At 38.5% G+C, this 13,666-nt stretch overlaps 1 protein-coding gene across 1 annotated transcript in view; it reads right to left on the reverse strand.

Moving 5' to 3' along the window:
• Positions 1-13,666, reverse strand: part of PKN2 (protein kinase N2) — a 151,773-nt gene that overhangs the window by 97,828 nt on the left and 40,279 nt on the right. Inside the window, exon 2 of the mRNA XM_084872309.1 lies at positions 1,555-1,855. Within this exon, the coding sequence (XP_084728435.1) occupies positions 1,555-1,855 (301 nt within the window). The remainder of the gene's footprint in view (positions 1-1,554; positions 1,856-13,666) is intronic.

A 13,666-nucleotide genomic window follows, 5' to 3' on the forward strand; every position in this document is an offset into this window, starting at 1 on the left:
AGAAGTATTTTATGCAATTTTGAAATTGGTCATTTGAGCTTCTTAGTCAAATATATTATCTTCTTAATTAAATTCCAATTTACTTATATCTGTTATTTCTTATTACCTGATCACAATTTCTTCTAAAATTTCTAGTGCTACATATATTACTATGCTACATATATCACTCCTTTGCTTTGCAAATGAAAAAATTAACGGTTATAGAGCTTAAATACCTTACTCAAAATATCACCTTTCAAAGAAAAAACTATTAGATAAGTGTACATTAAATGATTTTTTAAGTAAAAAGTTATAGAAAGTATGTAAATATGAATGGATGAATATTGATACAAATATAGAAATATTTTTTCTGGAGGAATACTCAACAGAAAACAATACTACCTTTAGAGAGAATGCCTAGGTCGGACAGAGGTAGTAGTCTTTCTATTTTTACTTTCTGTAGGACTGGAAAAATTTCCAACATGAACATTTGTTAAATCTACTGTTTAAAAATGATATTCTTCATTTGCACTGATGTTTATATTTTCCTTCTATTTTTCATATTTAAGAAAAAAAGTAATATTTGGCTTTTAAAATATTTTTATTTTTTTGAAATATATTTTATTGATTATTTACATAGAGGAAGGGAAAGGGATAGAGAATTAGAAACATCGATGAGAGAACCAACGATCAGCTGCCTCTTGCACACCCCCTACTGGAGATGTGCCCACAACCAAGGTACATGCCCCTAACCGGAATTGAACCTGGGACCCTTCAGTCCTCATGCCAACACTCTATCCACTGAGCCAAACTGCTTTCAGCAAATTTTCTTCTTTTTTAAACAATATACCAGTGGTTTGTTAATTTAGTTGCTTAAAGCACAAAGAACAAAGGTCATAGGCTTGATTAATTACATTTGCAAAGAATAAAAATAGCCCTTAGTTACAAAATACATTTTTAACTTTAAAAAGTCATCTGGCAAACTCAAGCTGCTGATTACAAGGATGAATCAGGTAAGTGCATAAAACATTAATACTGGAAAATAACTCTAAATAATATCTTACTGACAAAGGATAAGAGAGTAGGCAGCAGAATTATTCATCTCTAACTAAATAATTCATTTTCATATTCATCAATTCACTTTTTAAAAAAATATATATTTTATTGATTTTTAACAGAGAGGAAGGGAGAGAGATAGAGAGCTAGAAACGTTGAAGAGAGAGAAACATCGGCCAGCTGCCTCTTGCACACCCCCTACCGGGGATGTGCCCGCAACAATGTACATGCCCTTGACCGGAATCGAACCTGGGACCTTTCAGTCCGCAGACCGACGCTTTACCACTGAGCCAAACCGGTCTCGGCTCAATTCACTTCTGAACAGAATAAAAACAAGACCTTAACTGTAAGAAAAAATACAGACTCTGTACTTTCAGAAATGCCAAAAAGTATATATCACAAAACTTGCTATTTTTTTAAAATAATACTATTTTTCTTATTAGTATACCATATAGACATCAAATAAAAAAATAAAAATAAATAAAATAAATATATATATATATATATATATATATATACCTGTAACGTCTTCTGGATCTGATACAACAATATGTGCATTTAGCTCTTGTAGCTTGTGATGCAGTTCTTCTAATTTTTTATTTGACTTTTTCAAAATGTTGTCCACATAAGCCAAACTTTTTTTATCTGTTGTGACTTTCCTCAGATTTTCAGCTCCTTCTTTGATTTTCAGTTCTTTCCTTATTTCTCTCTTGATTCGATCCTTGATATCATCCAATTTCTGTTGCACCATTGTATCTGAAAAGTCTAATTTTTGAACAGCACTCACGTTCTCAGAAAATGGAAGACTTCGGGAATCTCCCTATAGAAAAAAATAAACATACATATGTAAGGGTTTAGGAAAGTTAGCTGCTCAGTAAAATTCACAGCATAAGAATAAACTATATATAAAACAATCCTTTATTAATTATATTATATTCAATTCTTTCTTAATAAGCAACAGACTACTTATTTAACTTTATTATAACCGTATAAAATCCTAAGTTCAAAAACCGCTCTATCAACTAAGTAGCATTATCTGACAAATTTATATTAAAATAAATACAACATATCTATACACTGAAGCTGTATAAAAATATTTAGATTTTCGATATCCTATGAATCCAAGATGGATCCAATGCCCAAACTCTGATTCTTGGGTATGTTATTTAACCTATCAAAAACTTGGTTTAGAGAGAATCCAAAGATGGCGGCATATATACACCTCACACAACAATTTCAATAACATACAACTAAAATACAAAATGGACATTATCCACAACTACAGGAAAGTCGACTGACTGGAAATTCTACAACTAGAAGAAAAGAGAAAACCAGAAGGAAAATCAGAGCTGTAAAAGCCTAAGGTACGGAGACACGCTGCGCGCGCGGAGAGGACAGAGCCAGAGAGGAGGGGGAGGCTCAGTACCTGGCTGGCTTTCCCTAGGGGGAGGAGATATAAGCTCCAGACTGTGATGAACCCCAGTTCTAGGCCAGACTCTGGGGACCCAGGCTCATACAGAGGGGGCCTGGGCTGTAAGACAGAAACCCAGGGGAGTGGCGAATGGAAGTCCCAGAGGCGCACACATTTTGCGCAGAGAACGGACAGTTGACTGTGCCAGAAGATTGCCCTAGCGGGAAGGAGACAAAAGCTCCAGACTGTGCTGGGCCCCACTTCCAACTGAACTGAACCCCACTTCTGGGCTCATTGAGGGAGAGCCTAGACTGTTGGTAGCGGGCAAAACTTGAGGGCACCTTTCAGAGGTGCTTGCAGCAAGTACCAAAGGACACTGAGAAACACTGAGACTCAGGAGCCTCATAGGGCGGGGCTTTCGGAAGCCAAGGCTGTAAGTTCCACCCTGAAACTCCGCCCCATCCAAGCTGAACACAGAGACTTTTAAGGCTACCAATTCAGGGAAGCTGCGAAAACACCGAGACAAGGAAACAGATCACAAACGAAAGTAATGGAGGACAAAAAATGACTGGATATTTAGTTCAAAACTACAGTTATAAGGTTTTTCAAGAATTTCCTAGAAAAAGCCAATAAAATAAACGAGACCTATGAGGATATGAAAAGGGATCAACTAGAAATAAAAAGGAATCAACTAGAAATAAAGAAAACATTGTCTGAAATAAAAAATATTATACAGAGTCCTAAAAACAGTCTGGAAGAGCCCAGGAATCAAGACAAAGATTTGGAACACAAAGAGCCAGAGGACACTCTTCCGCAGAAACAAGAAGATAAAATAATCCAGAAAGTTGAAGATAGTGTAAGAAATCTCTGGGACAAGTTCAAAAGAACCAACATTAGAATTATGAGAGTCCCAGAAGGAGAGAGAGAGCAAGATACCAAAAGCATATTGGAAAAAATAGTGACAGAAAACTTCCCCCACCTGGTGAAAGAATTAGACTTACAAGACCAGGAAGAGCACAGAACCCCAAACAAAAGGAATCCAAAGAGGACCACACCAAGACACATCATAATTAAAATTCTAAGATCAAAAGACAAAGAGAGAATATTAAAAGCAGCAAGAGAAAAGCAGGTAGTTACCTATAAAGGAGCACCCGTACGATTGTCAGCCCATTTCTCAACAGAAACCATGCAGGCCAGACGGGAATGGCAAGAAATATTCAAAGTAATGAATAGCAAGAACCTACAGCCAAAAATAATCTACCCAGCAAAGCTATCACTCAGAATCGAAGGCCAGATAAAGAGCTTCACTAATAAAAAAATTTTAAAAAGCTAAAGGAGTTCATCACCACCAAACCAGAATTATATGAATTGCTGAAGGGGGTTCTTTAGGAAGAGGAAGAAAATAAAGATAAAAATTATGAACAACAAATACATAACTATCAACAAGTGAATCTAAAAACCAAGGGAATTAAAAAATCTGATGAACAATATTAACTGTTGAATATAATAGAATCAGAGGTATGGAAGGGGAGTGAACTGACGATTCTCAGGGAAAAGGGGAGTGGGGGTTGTTGGAAGCCACTGAACATAAACTGTGCACCTATGGATGAGGACAATGGGGGTTGGGGAAAGGGCAGAGGGTGGGGTGGGAACCTGGTGGAGGTGAGCAATTGAGGGGGGAAAAAATGAGGAACATTTGTAATAATATGAATAAAGATTTATTTAAAAAAAACAAACTTGGTTTAATTCCCTATAAAATCCTATCTAATAAAGAGGGAATATGCAAATTGACCATCACAAAGATTACAGCTCCCACACTGGAGGCGGGGTTTCCGTAACACAAGATGGCTGTGCCCACAGCAAAGGTGGTGGATTCAAATGATGGCTGCACCCACAGTGGAAGCCAAGTTCCCTTAACCAGCCGTAAGGAGGAATCAGTAGGGACCTGAGGCTGCAGGGTGCTAGCTGGGGCACGGTACCCGGGCCTGCAAATCCTCCACCCAGTGGAGCTTGACGGGACCACAGGCTACCCCTGCATAAGGCCAGGGGACCTCAGGCCACATCCTCTACCCCCAATGTCAGGCTGGGTTACACCAGGCTGCAACCCCCGCCCTGGCGTCAGGCCAGGGAACCTCTGGCTGTACCCCCCACCAGGCAGGGCTTGACGGGGTCCTGAAGCTGTGCAACCCCCACAAGGTGGGGTTTGACGGGGTCCCTGAGTCTGCACCCCCCACCCAGCAGGGCTTGATGGAGAACCTGAGGCTGTGCCCCAGACCTGGTGTCGCACGGAACACTGTGGTGCACAGAACACTGACAGGAGCCTCTTAGGGCAGGGCTGATGGGAGGGCTCTGCAGCTGTGCCCCCCACCCGGCAGGGCTTGATGGGGGTGGGGTTGGCTCAGGCTGGATCTCGTTCAATGGAGGTGGGGCTAGCTGGGTCTGAGTCTTGCACAATTTTGAGGCACAGCAGGGATTTACGTACTCTGAGTCCCAAGAGTGCCACAGATTCTGACAGTAGGAAGATTTTCATATACATTTTCCTAATTTTCTTATATCTCTGAACACTTCTATTATAGAGAAAGGGAAAATAGCAATATTAAAATATTTCCTCTAATTAATCCTTTTTAAATGTGCATAAATTTTGTGCACTGGGTCACTAGAATAAATAATATTGGCCACCTTTCAGAGATATTGTAATAATTCAAAATATTATATGAAGGTCCACACATAATCCTTAGCCCATTGAAGTCACTTAATAAGTAAATATTATTAAGTTCCATCCTATCTAATAAAAGGGTAATATGCAAATTAACAGTCACTCTGTCACAAAGATGGTGGCGCCCATAGCCACAAGATGGCAGCAATCAGTCCTTTCTGCCCCACCAGAGTCCCCCAGTCCCAGTGAGCAGCTTCTGAGAGAAGGCAGTGTGAGAGTCCTGGCGGAATGATTGCTTCATCTCCGCAGTGACAAGGCAAGCTTTCCACACCCGGCCATGGATGGGTCTCTGGAATGGCCAGGAATGCTTGCAGGCCTCTGGGAAGCAGGCGCTGAGTGGCCAGGTCCTACAATAAGCTATTGGTGCACGGATTTGTGCGCAGGGCTACTAGTAGTAAGATAAAATTCCATTTTATCTTCTATGAGAACACTCTAAAAAATTAAAATTGGCAAAAATAGAATAAAATTATATCCTTTTGACAACTTTTTAATGAATTAAGGGTTGGAAAGGCTATATTCATAATTCTATTAGTATATTGCATGGCTATCCCAACTGATAATTTGGTTGACCCACTACAAAATCATCATCACTATAAAATATACCCAAATTATGTCTTATTGAGAGAAGCTAATATAATACCTTGTACCAGTTATCTTAAATTGAAAATCAAATCAGGTTGCACATATAATCTATATCTAAAAAAAATCAAATTTATATTTAGTTATTTGTGCATCATTCAATATTTTATACTCCATTATTATAATACTGTTGGTTTTAAAATTGAGAAATAGGGAAAAACCAAGATGGCAGCATAGGTAAACACCTAAACTGCAGCCTCACACAACAATTTCAAAACTACAACTAAAGGACAAAATGGACATCATCCAGAACCACAGGAAGGCTGGCTGAGTGGAAATTCTACAACTAGAAGGAAAGAGAAAAGCACACTGAGATGCACAGGAGCTGCAAAGGTAGAGGTACGAGGCAAGGCGCAGAGAGGGCTGGCAACTGACTACATGGATGGCTTTCTCAAGTGGAAGGGAGACAAAAACTCCCAATTGCTCTGAACTCCAGTTCTGGGCAAGATTCTGGTAACCCAGATTCATACGGGGAGAAACTGGACTATCTGGCAGTGGACAAAACTTGAGGGCAGCTCTCTCTCAGAGGTGCTTGCAGCAATTCATGGAACACTGACAACCAGGGGCCTCTTAGGGCAGGGCTGATGGAAAGCCATTGCTGTAAGCTCTGCCATAAGACTCTGCCCCACAAAGCCGTAGCTGTTTGCTCTGCCCTGAGACTCTGCCCCATCCAAGCTGAGCGCAGAGGCTTTTGCATATGAATGGCTGGTCCTCTGACTTCCAAACTTACCTAAAAACTGCAGCTGAGTCAGTGAGACCCAGAAAATCCAAAAGAAGGCCCAAGGCCCCGAGGCAGCTTGCATTGCTTCATAGCTGGGCCTCATCTGGGCACCTCAAAAACCCAAACAAAGAAGAGGAATCTGCTGATCTCTCCGTAGCTCCTGCTGGGTGGCCTCAGGCAGAGGCTAAATTAGCTCCTCCTTGGAGATCCAAGAGCCAGTGTACCCAGGGATCAGAGTGAGACCATCCAGACTACAACTCCTCAGATCCATAAAGGACAGACTCAAGGGGCAGACTCAGTGAGCACCAAAGCCCCACTGAAGAAAGTCTTGTCTCATAAGGGTGTCTCCAGCACAGAAGTTCCATCAGCGTTGACACAATTGATCCTCACAGCCAATTGGCCTGGAGGTCGATTCCTCCCAGTGATACCAACAACAATCAAGGCTTGACTACAACAAGACTGTGCACACAAAGGGGTGCACCAAGAGTATCTGAGCCACTGGGCCCTATAGGATACTTCACACACAAAGCCACTCTAACAACTCAGGGAAGCAACCAAAATTTGAAGACAAAGGGAAACAGGTCACAAATGAAAGAAATGGAGGAAAGCAAATGACTAGATATAGAGTTCAAAACATGGTTATAAGATTTTTCAAGAATTTTCTAAAAAAGGCTGATAAATTTAGTGAGACCCTCGAGGATATGAAAAAGCAACTATTTAACACAGATTTGAAAAAACAAGTGGCTATGCCAAGTCCATAGCGTGTGATTTTCAAGTTTAGGGGAAAGTTCTGGACTGGAGATCTATATCTGGAGTCAGCAACATATGATGGTGAATTGAAGAGAGGATTCCAGAAAAGAATGAATCCTGCATAGTAAATCACCACATGATTTGTGTTCTCAATAAATGTTTGTGCCCATTTTATTGGTACTAATTAAATCTTGCAAAATTTCTGAAAAAAAAAAAAAAAAGCACCAACTAGAAATTAAGCATACACTGACTGAAATAAAGAATAATATACAAAGATCCAAAAGCAGACTGGAAAATCCCAAGAATCAAGTCAAAGATTTGAAATACAAAAAAGCAAAAAACACCCAACGAGAAAAGAAAAAAGAATCCAAAAATATGAAAATAGTGTAAGGGACCTCTGGGACAAGGTCAAGGGTACCAATGTCCAAATTATGGGGATGCCAGAAGAAGAGAGAGAGCAAGATACTGAAAACCTATTTGAAGAAATAATGACAGAAAACTTCACCCACCTGGTGAAAGAAATAGACTTACAAGTCCAGGAAGCGCACAGAACCCCAAACAAAAGGAATCCAAAGAGGACCACACCAAGATACATCATAATTAAAATGCCAAGAGCAAAAGACAGAGAGAGAATATTAAAAGCAGCAAGAGAAAAACAGTTAATTACCTACAAGGGAGCACCCATACGATTGTCAGCTGATTTCTCAACAGAAACTATGCAGGCCAGAAGGGAGTGGCAAGAAATATTCAAAGTGATGAATAGCAAGAACCTACAACCAAGATTACTCTACCTATCAAAGTTATCATTCAGAATTGAAGGTTAGATAAAGAGCTTCACAGATAAGAAAAAGCTAAAGGAGTTCATCAGCACCAAAGCAGTATTATATGAAATGCTGAAAGGTATTCTTTAAAAAGAGGAAGAAGAAAAAGGTAAATATAAAAATTACCGGTATGAGCAACAAATACATGTCTATCAACAAGTGAATCTAAAAATCAATTGAATTAAAAATCTGATGAACAAAATAAGCTGGTGAATATAATACAATCAGGGGTATAGAAAGGGAGTGGACTGACGATTCTCAGGGGGAAAAGGGTGTGGGGGGGTGTGATAAGAGACTGGACAAAAATCATACACCTATGGATGAGGACAGTGGGGGGGAGTTAAGAGCTGAGGTTTGCGTGGGAACCAGGTGGAGAGGAGCTATTGGGGGGAAAAGGGGGAATAATTGTAATAATCTGAATAAAGATTTATTAAAAATGAAAAAAATAATAAAATTGAGAAATAAACTACAAAAAATGCTTACTTTTTCAAAGAGAAATTGTTTGTGAAGGATAGAGAGACCTTACATTTTACTGTGCACCCTTTATGTGCCTTTTAAACCACAGATCTAATTAATTAAAACATTTTCTTTAATTTCTTTGGGAATTCATCACAAGAATTAAATTCTATTTAAATTCTTGATGCAACCTGGACTGTGTGGCTCAGTGATTGAACGTTGACCTATGAACCCAGAGGTCATGGTTCCATTCCCAGTCAGGGCACATGCCCAGGATGAAGGCTGGATCCCCAGTGGGTGGCGTGCAGATGGCAGCCAATCAATGATTCTCTCTCTCCCTCTCTGCCTTACTTTCTAAAATCAATAAAAGTTGATGTTTAAAATAAAAAATTTTATACAAATACTTTTTACATCTAATCTTTAACCTCTAAAAAAACCTGTGCCAATAGATACACTATGCAAAAAAAAAAAAAAAAAAAAAAAAAAAAAAAAAGTAGTTGATCTACAGATTTGTTCCTAACTGCTTTAAGGCCAAGAATCCCTTTGATGCTTTGACCAAAAACAGAACAAACAAAACCACAGTAGAACAAAGAAAATTACATGTTTGCATGTATAATTTTTAGGTTCTATGGATCTTAGACTAAGAATTCCTGGGATTGGTGATCTATATCTATTGGCTTTAAATGTGATTCTTATCTATATGAATATAGAAAGATATTCTACCTGCACCAAAATGTCTAGATTATAAGTCTTATCATCCATTTATTCAGTTTCCAAAGTCTATAAATACAACTTTATTTGGTTGTCAAAACGCTAGCACATAAGACTATTGGCAAAAAATAAAATCCCACATTTCTGCTGTCTAGCTTCAGGTAAAGTGCACTGAGACAAACAATGTTTAGATGAAAAAGTTCAAGGTAATTGCATTCCTCCAAATATCTTTTTATCTTTATAACCTTAAAAAACATCACATGAACTGCTTTCACAAATTTGTTTTTTAACATTAAATATACCAACCCAGAGGGGTTCTCTAAATTTCCGGGTTCCTACTGACCTTAGTGTTTCAGTACTTTTTTCTTTATGCCCCCCAGTCTAAAGGGAACATCTAATAATTCCCATTTATTAAGTAGTTGGGTTCAAATAACTTAATACTTATAACCTAGTAACTCATTGAAGTGATACCACCTAGAAGAAAAAAATTACATTTTTATTCCATTCTTTAATAACCATAGTCACTTTAATAATAGGATGTGTCTGCCTGTTGATATCTTCACAATTTCTCAAATCTTAAAATCAAAATGGAAATTCCCACCTTCATTTGCTGTTCCATTGTACAAAGGGAGTGTAGAATAATATAATATTGAAACTTAACTGATTCCAGTTAGTTCACATGGTATTCAACAAATAGTGTCACTATGTTTCCCTTAAAGAAATTAAAATATACTGCAGCAACCTGAGCGTTTGCTGAGGCATCCCATAGCCTATGGCTTAGAGAATCATGGTATTAATATTTAAAGGCTGTTAACAACATGCCTTGCCTACTTCAACTCCCATTTCTTTTCTGTTTGCTTCCTAAATTTCAATAAAATTATAGAAGTTCATTGACAAAGACAATCTAATCTCTCATGGTTTAGCTAGTCTGCACGCTATACCTTTAAAATACACTACCTTTTCTTTCTTCAACCATCTGTTAACTTTTACTTTGTCCAAGTTCACCATAATTCTTCCTAAGAATTTCCTGCTTATGACCTTTCATAGAATTTAGATTAAATATCTTTCCAATATGCTCTGTATGGATACAATTTAAACAATTATTCATTTTCTTATCCGACCACCCTACAAACTATGAGCAATTTAAGAGCAGGGCTTATGCTAGGCACAGTTCTGTTTTATTCTGTTAATAGTTTTTCTATTACACTACTTAGTATTCTTTTAGAATTCAGGAAAATATGTCACTCTAAGAAAGTCATGCTTTCCTATGTCTGATAAAGAGAACTCATACTCCAAGAAGCTTAAGAGCAGAACTGATATTCAATCATAGCAACTTATTAACTAGAATTAGCTATGAATCACATGTAGTTAGCATGTTGCTTTCCCTATTCCTTTTCATAAACCTGAACTTTTAATAACTTCATTTTTACTCCCACCTTTTGTTGTGATATGGCTCAAACACCTTTTGGAAAGGAGCAGGTTGATACATAGAATATAGTCAGTAATTTAAGATTTAAAAAAAAAAAAAAAGCCTTATGAGGACAGATAAAAAAAGTTATAATACTTTCTACCATGTTTCCCCCAAAATAAGACATCCTCCAAAAATAAGACCTAGTGCAACTTTGGGAGAAAAAATTAATATAAGACACTGTCTTATTTTTGGGAAAACAGGGAATTACTCCTTTCCTAAAACGTTTAATTACAATGAAAGTTATTGGAAAATGTAATTTTCTTGTTTTTGGAACAACTGAAATGAGATATTTCATCTATTCAATTATGTCTCTATCCTAAATAACAATTAAAAAATATATATATCAAATGCCAGGAATCAGTAAAAGACAATGAAATAATATTCTAGACAAAAGTAAGATGATTTAGCCATAGGAATGTAAATAGTCTGTGAAAATACTTAGTGATCATTTTTGTCTGAAGATGATGTCTATTATAGGCATCATCTATTATACATTACATTAATTTATGTTTATAAGCTTACACTTTTATCCACCATTCACAACTCTTTCCTACTCTAAAATCTCATCCCTTCTCTAAAACTAAATAGTAGATACCTTTTTCAACTTAAAAAAATATATATACTTTATTGATTTTTTACAGAGGAAGGAAGAGAGAGAGTTAGAAACATCGACGAGAGAGAGAAACATCGATCAGCTGCCTCCTGCACACCTTCTACTCGGGATGTGACCGCAACCAAGGTACATGCCCTTGACCAGAATCAAACCTGGGACCCTTGAGTCCACAGGCTGATACTCTATCCATTGAGCCAAAATTGGTTAGGGCCCCTTTTCAACTTTTTAAAACAAAGTTGGATCAAGTGACAAAAATCCCTTTATAATTCATTAATATGCTCAGAAAGTACAGAGATGAGATACAAAAGCACCAACCCTAAATATGTCCTAAACATTAAACTAAATTTTATACCAATTATCCTATATACTAAAGAGGTAATACACAAATTGATCCTCATGCCCTCACAAGATGCCTGCCTATCACCAGGCCAGCAGGTTAGTGAGGGATGACCAAATAACTGAACAAGCAGGCTGTGTGGGGCGATCAGGCTGGCAGAGGGTTCTTGAGGGACAACAAAACGACTGAACAGCAGGCTGCATGGGATGATCAGGCTGGCAAAGGGCTTAGTGAGGGATGACCAAAAGACTGAATAGCAGGCTGCGTGGAGTGACCAGGCCAACAGGGCTTGCAGTGAGGGGCAACCAGGCTGTCAGGAGGGGCAGTTAGGGGTGACCCGCAGGCAGGCAGGCAGATGAGCAATTATGAGTCCTGGATGCAGAGGGTGCAGGCTGGGCTGAGGGGACCTGCCCCCCCATGCACGAATTTTGTGCTCTGGGCCTCTAGTGTATATATAAAAGAAACACATAGTTCTTATACCTTTTATTGCTGAATCCACAAGTTTAGCCACTCCATTCTAATTAAACACTGCTGTTTACATTCTTTAACTATGCTTCTTATGTACTAGGTGCACGAATTCATACATGGGGGGGATGCTCTCAGCCCAGCGCACCCTCTCCAATCCAGGACACCCTTGAGGGATGTCCGACTGCTGGTTTAGACCCGATTCCAGGGATCAGACCTAAACCAGAAGTCGGATATCCCTCTCATAATCCAGACTACTGGCTCCTAACTGCTCAGCTGCCTGCCTCCCTGATTGCCCCTAATTCCCCCCTACCAGCCTGATCACCCCTAACCACCTCTTCCTGCTGGCCTGATCACCCCTAACTGTCCCCCCTGCTGACCTGGTCACCCCAACTTCTCCACCTGCCAGCCTGGTCGCCCTGAACTGGCCCCGTTCCTGCCGGCCTGGTCGCCCCACACAGACTGCTGTTCGGTCATCCATGCAGTCGTTTCAGTCGTGATGGCCCTTGGCTTTTTATATATTAGGATTTCACTATTGACCTAAATTCATGATTAGAAAAAGCATGGAAGATAAAATGAATACCTGTTGAAAAAATATTTCAAGTTTTTCATGATTCCTATTTCTACTGTACTTTAATTTTTATGTCATCCATATCTTTAATGCAGTTAGTTATTTAATCAGATGGGTCAAATACAAACACAAGGAAACCATTAGTGGAATTAATACCCTCAGTATTTATAAACAATCTAAATAAATTTTAGCTAAATAGAATTCAAGGAGGCTAAATAAATATAAGGAAGAGAGCACTCAAAAAGTATAAATGAGTAAAAATTAGATGGGTTTAAAAGAAATCAAAATACATTAAGCCCTAGCCAATTTGTTCAGAGAATAATGCATCAGTCTGCAAACTGGTGAAGGGCACAAACCTTAGTTGCAGGCTCGATCCTTGGATCTGGTGGGGGCGAGTGCGGAAGGCAACCAATCAATGAGTCTCTTTCATCGATGTTTCTCTCTGTCTCTCACTCTCCCTTCCACTCTCTCTAAAAATCAAAGGTAAAATCCTTGGATAAGGATTAACAATAAGAAATTTAAATTCAATGGATAGGTTAAACAGCAGAATAGACCAAGATAAAGAATTATTACACTGGCAGATAGACAACTGAGAAAAGTACTCTAAACTCTCACACATGAAATTAAAAAGCATGAAGATAAAATGAGAAAACCTAAGATCCATTTCCATCCAGTAAGAGCTCAAGAATGAGAGAATAAAGAAAATGGGGAGAAGCAATACATGAATGACTAAATGGCTGAGAATTTTCCAGATGAATATAACAACCACAAAAGGCATAATATCTATAAGTGAATGCCGATTAGGTGAACAGAAGTCTTTTAATCAGAATAGAGACCACCAACTATCAAACTTCTATAGAATTTTCAGCTTTTATTTTAATGTCTTCATATATTGCTAAGGTTTTTCTCTAAAATTACCCAAACAAAAAATAAACAAATGTGCAAAATT

The sequence above is a fragment of the Pipistrellus hanaki genome (assembly GCF_964339955.1).
Source record: "Pipistrellus hanaki genome assembly, chromosome: 2".
Classification (NCBI taxonomy): domain Eukaryota; kingdom Metazoa; phylum Chordata; class Mammalia; order Chiroptera; family Vespertilionidae; genus Pipistrellus; species Pipistrellus hanaki.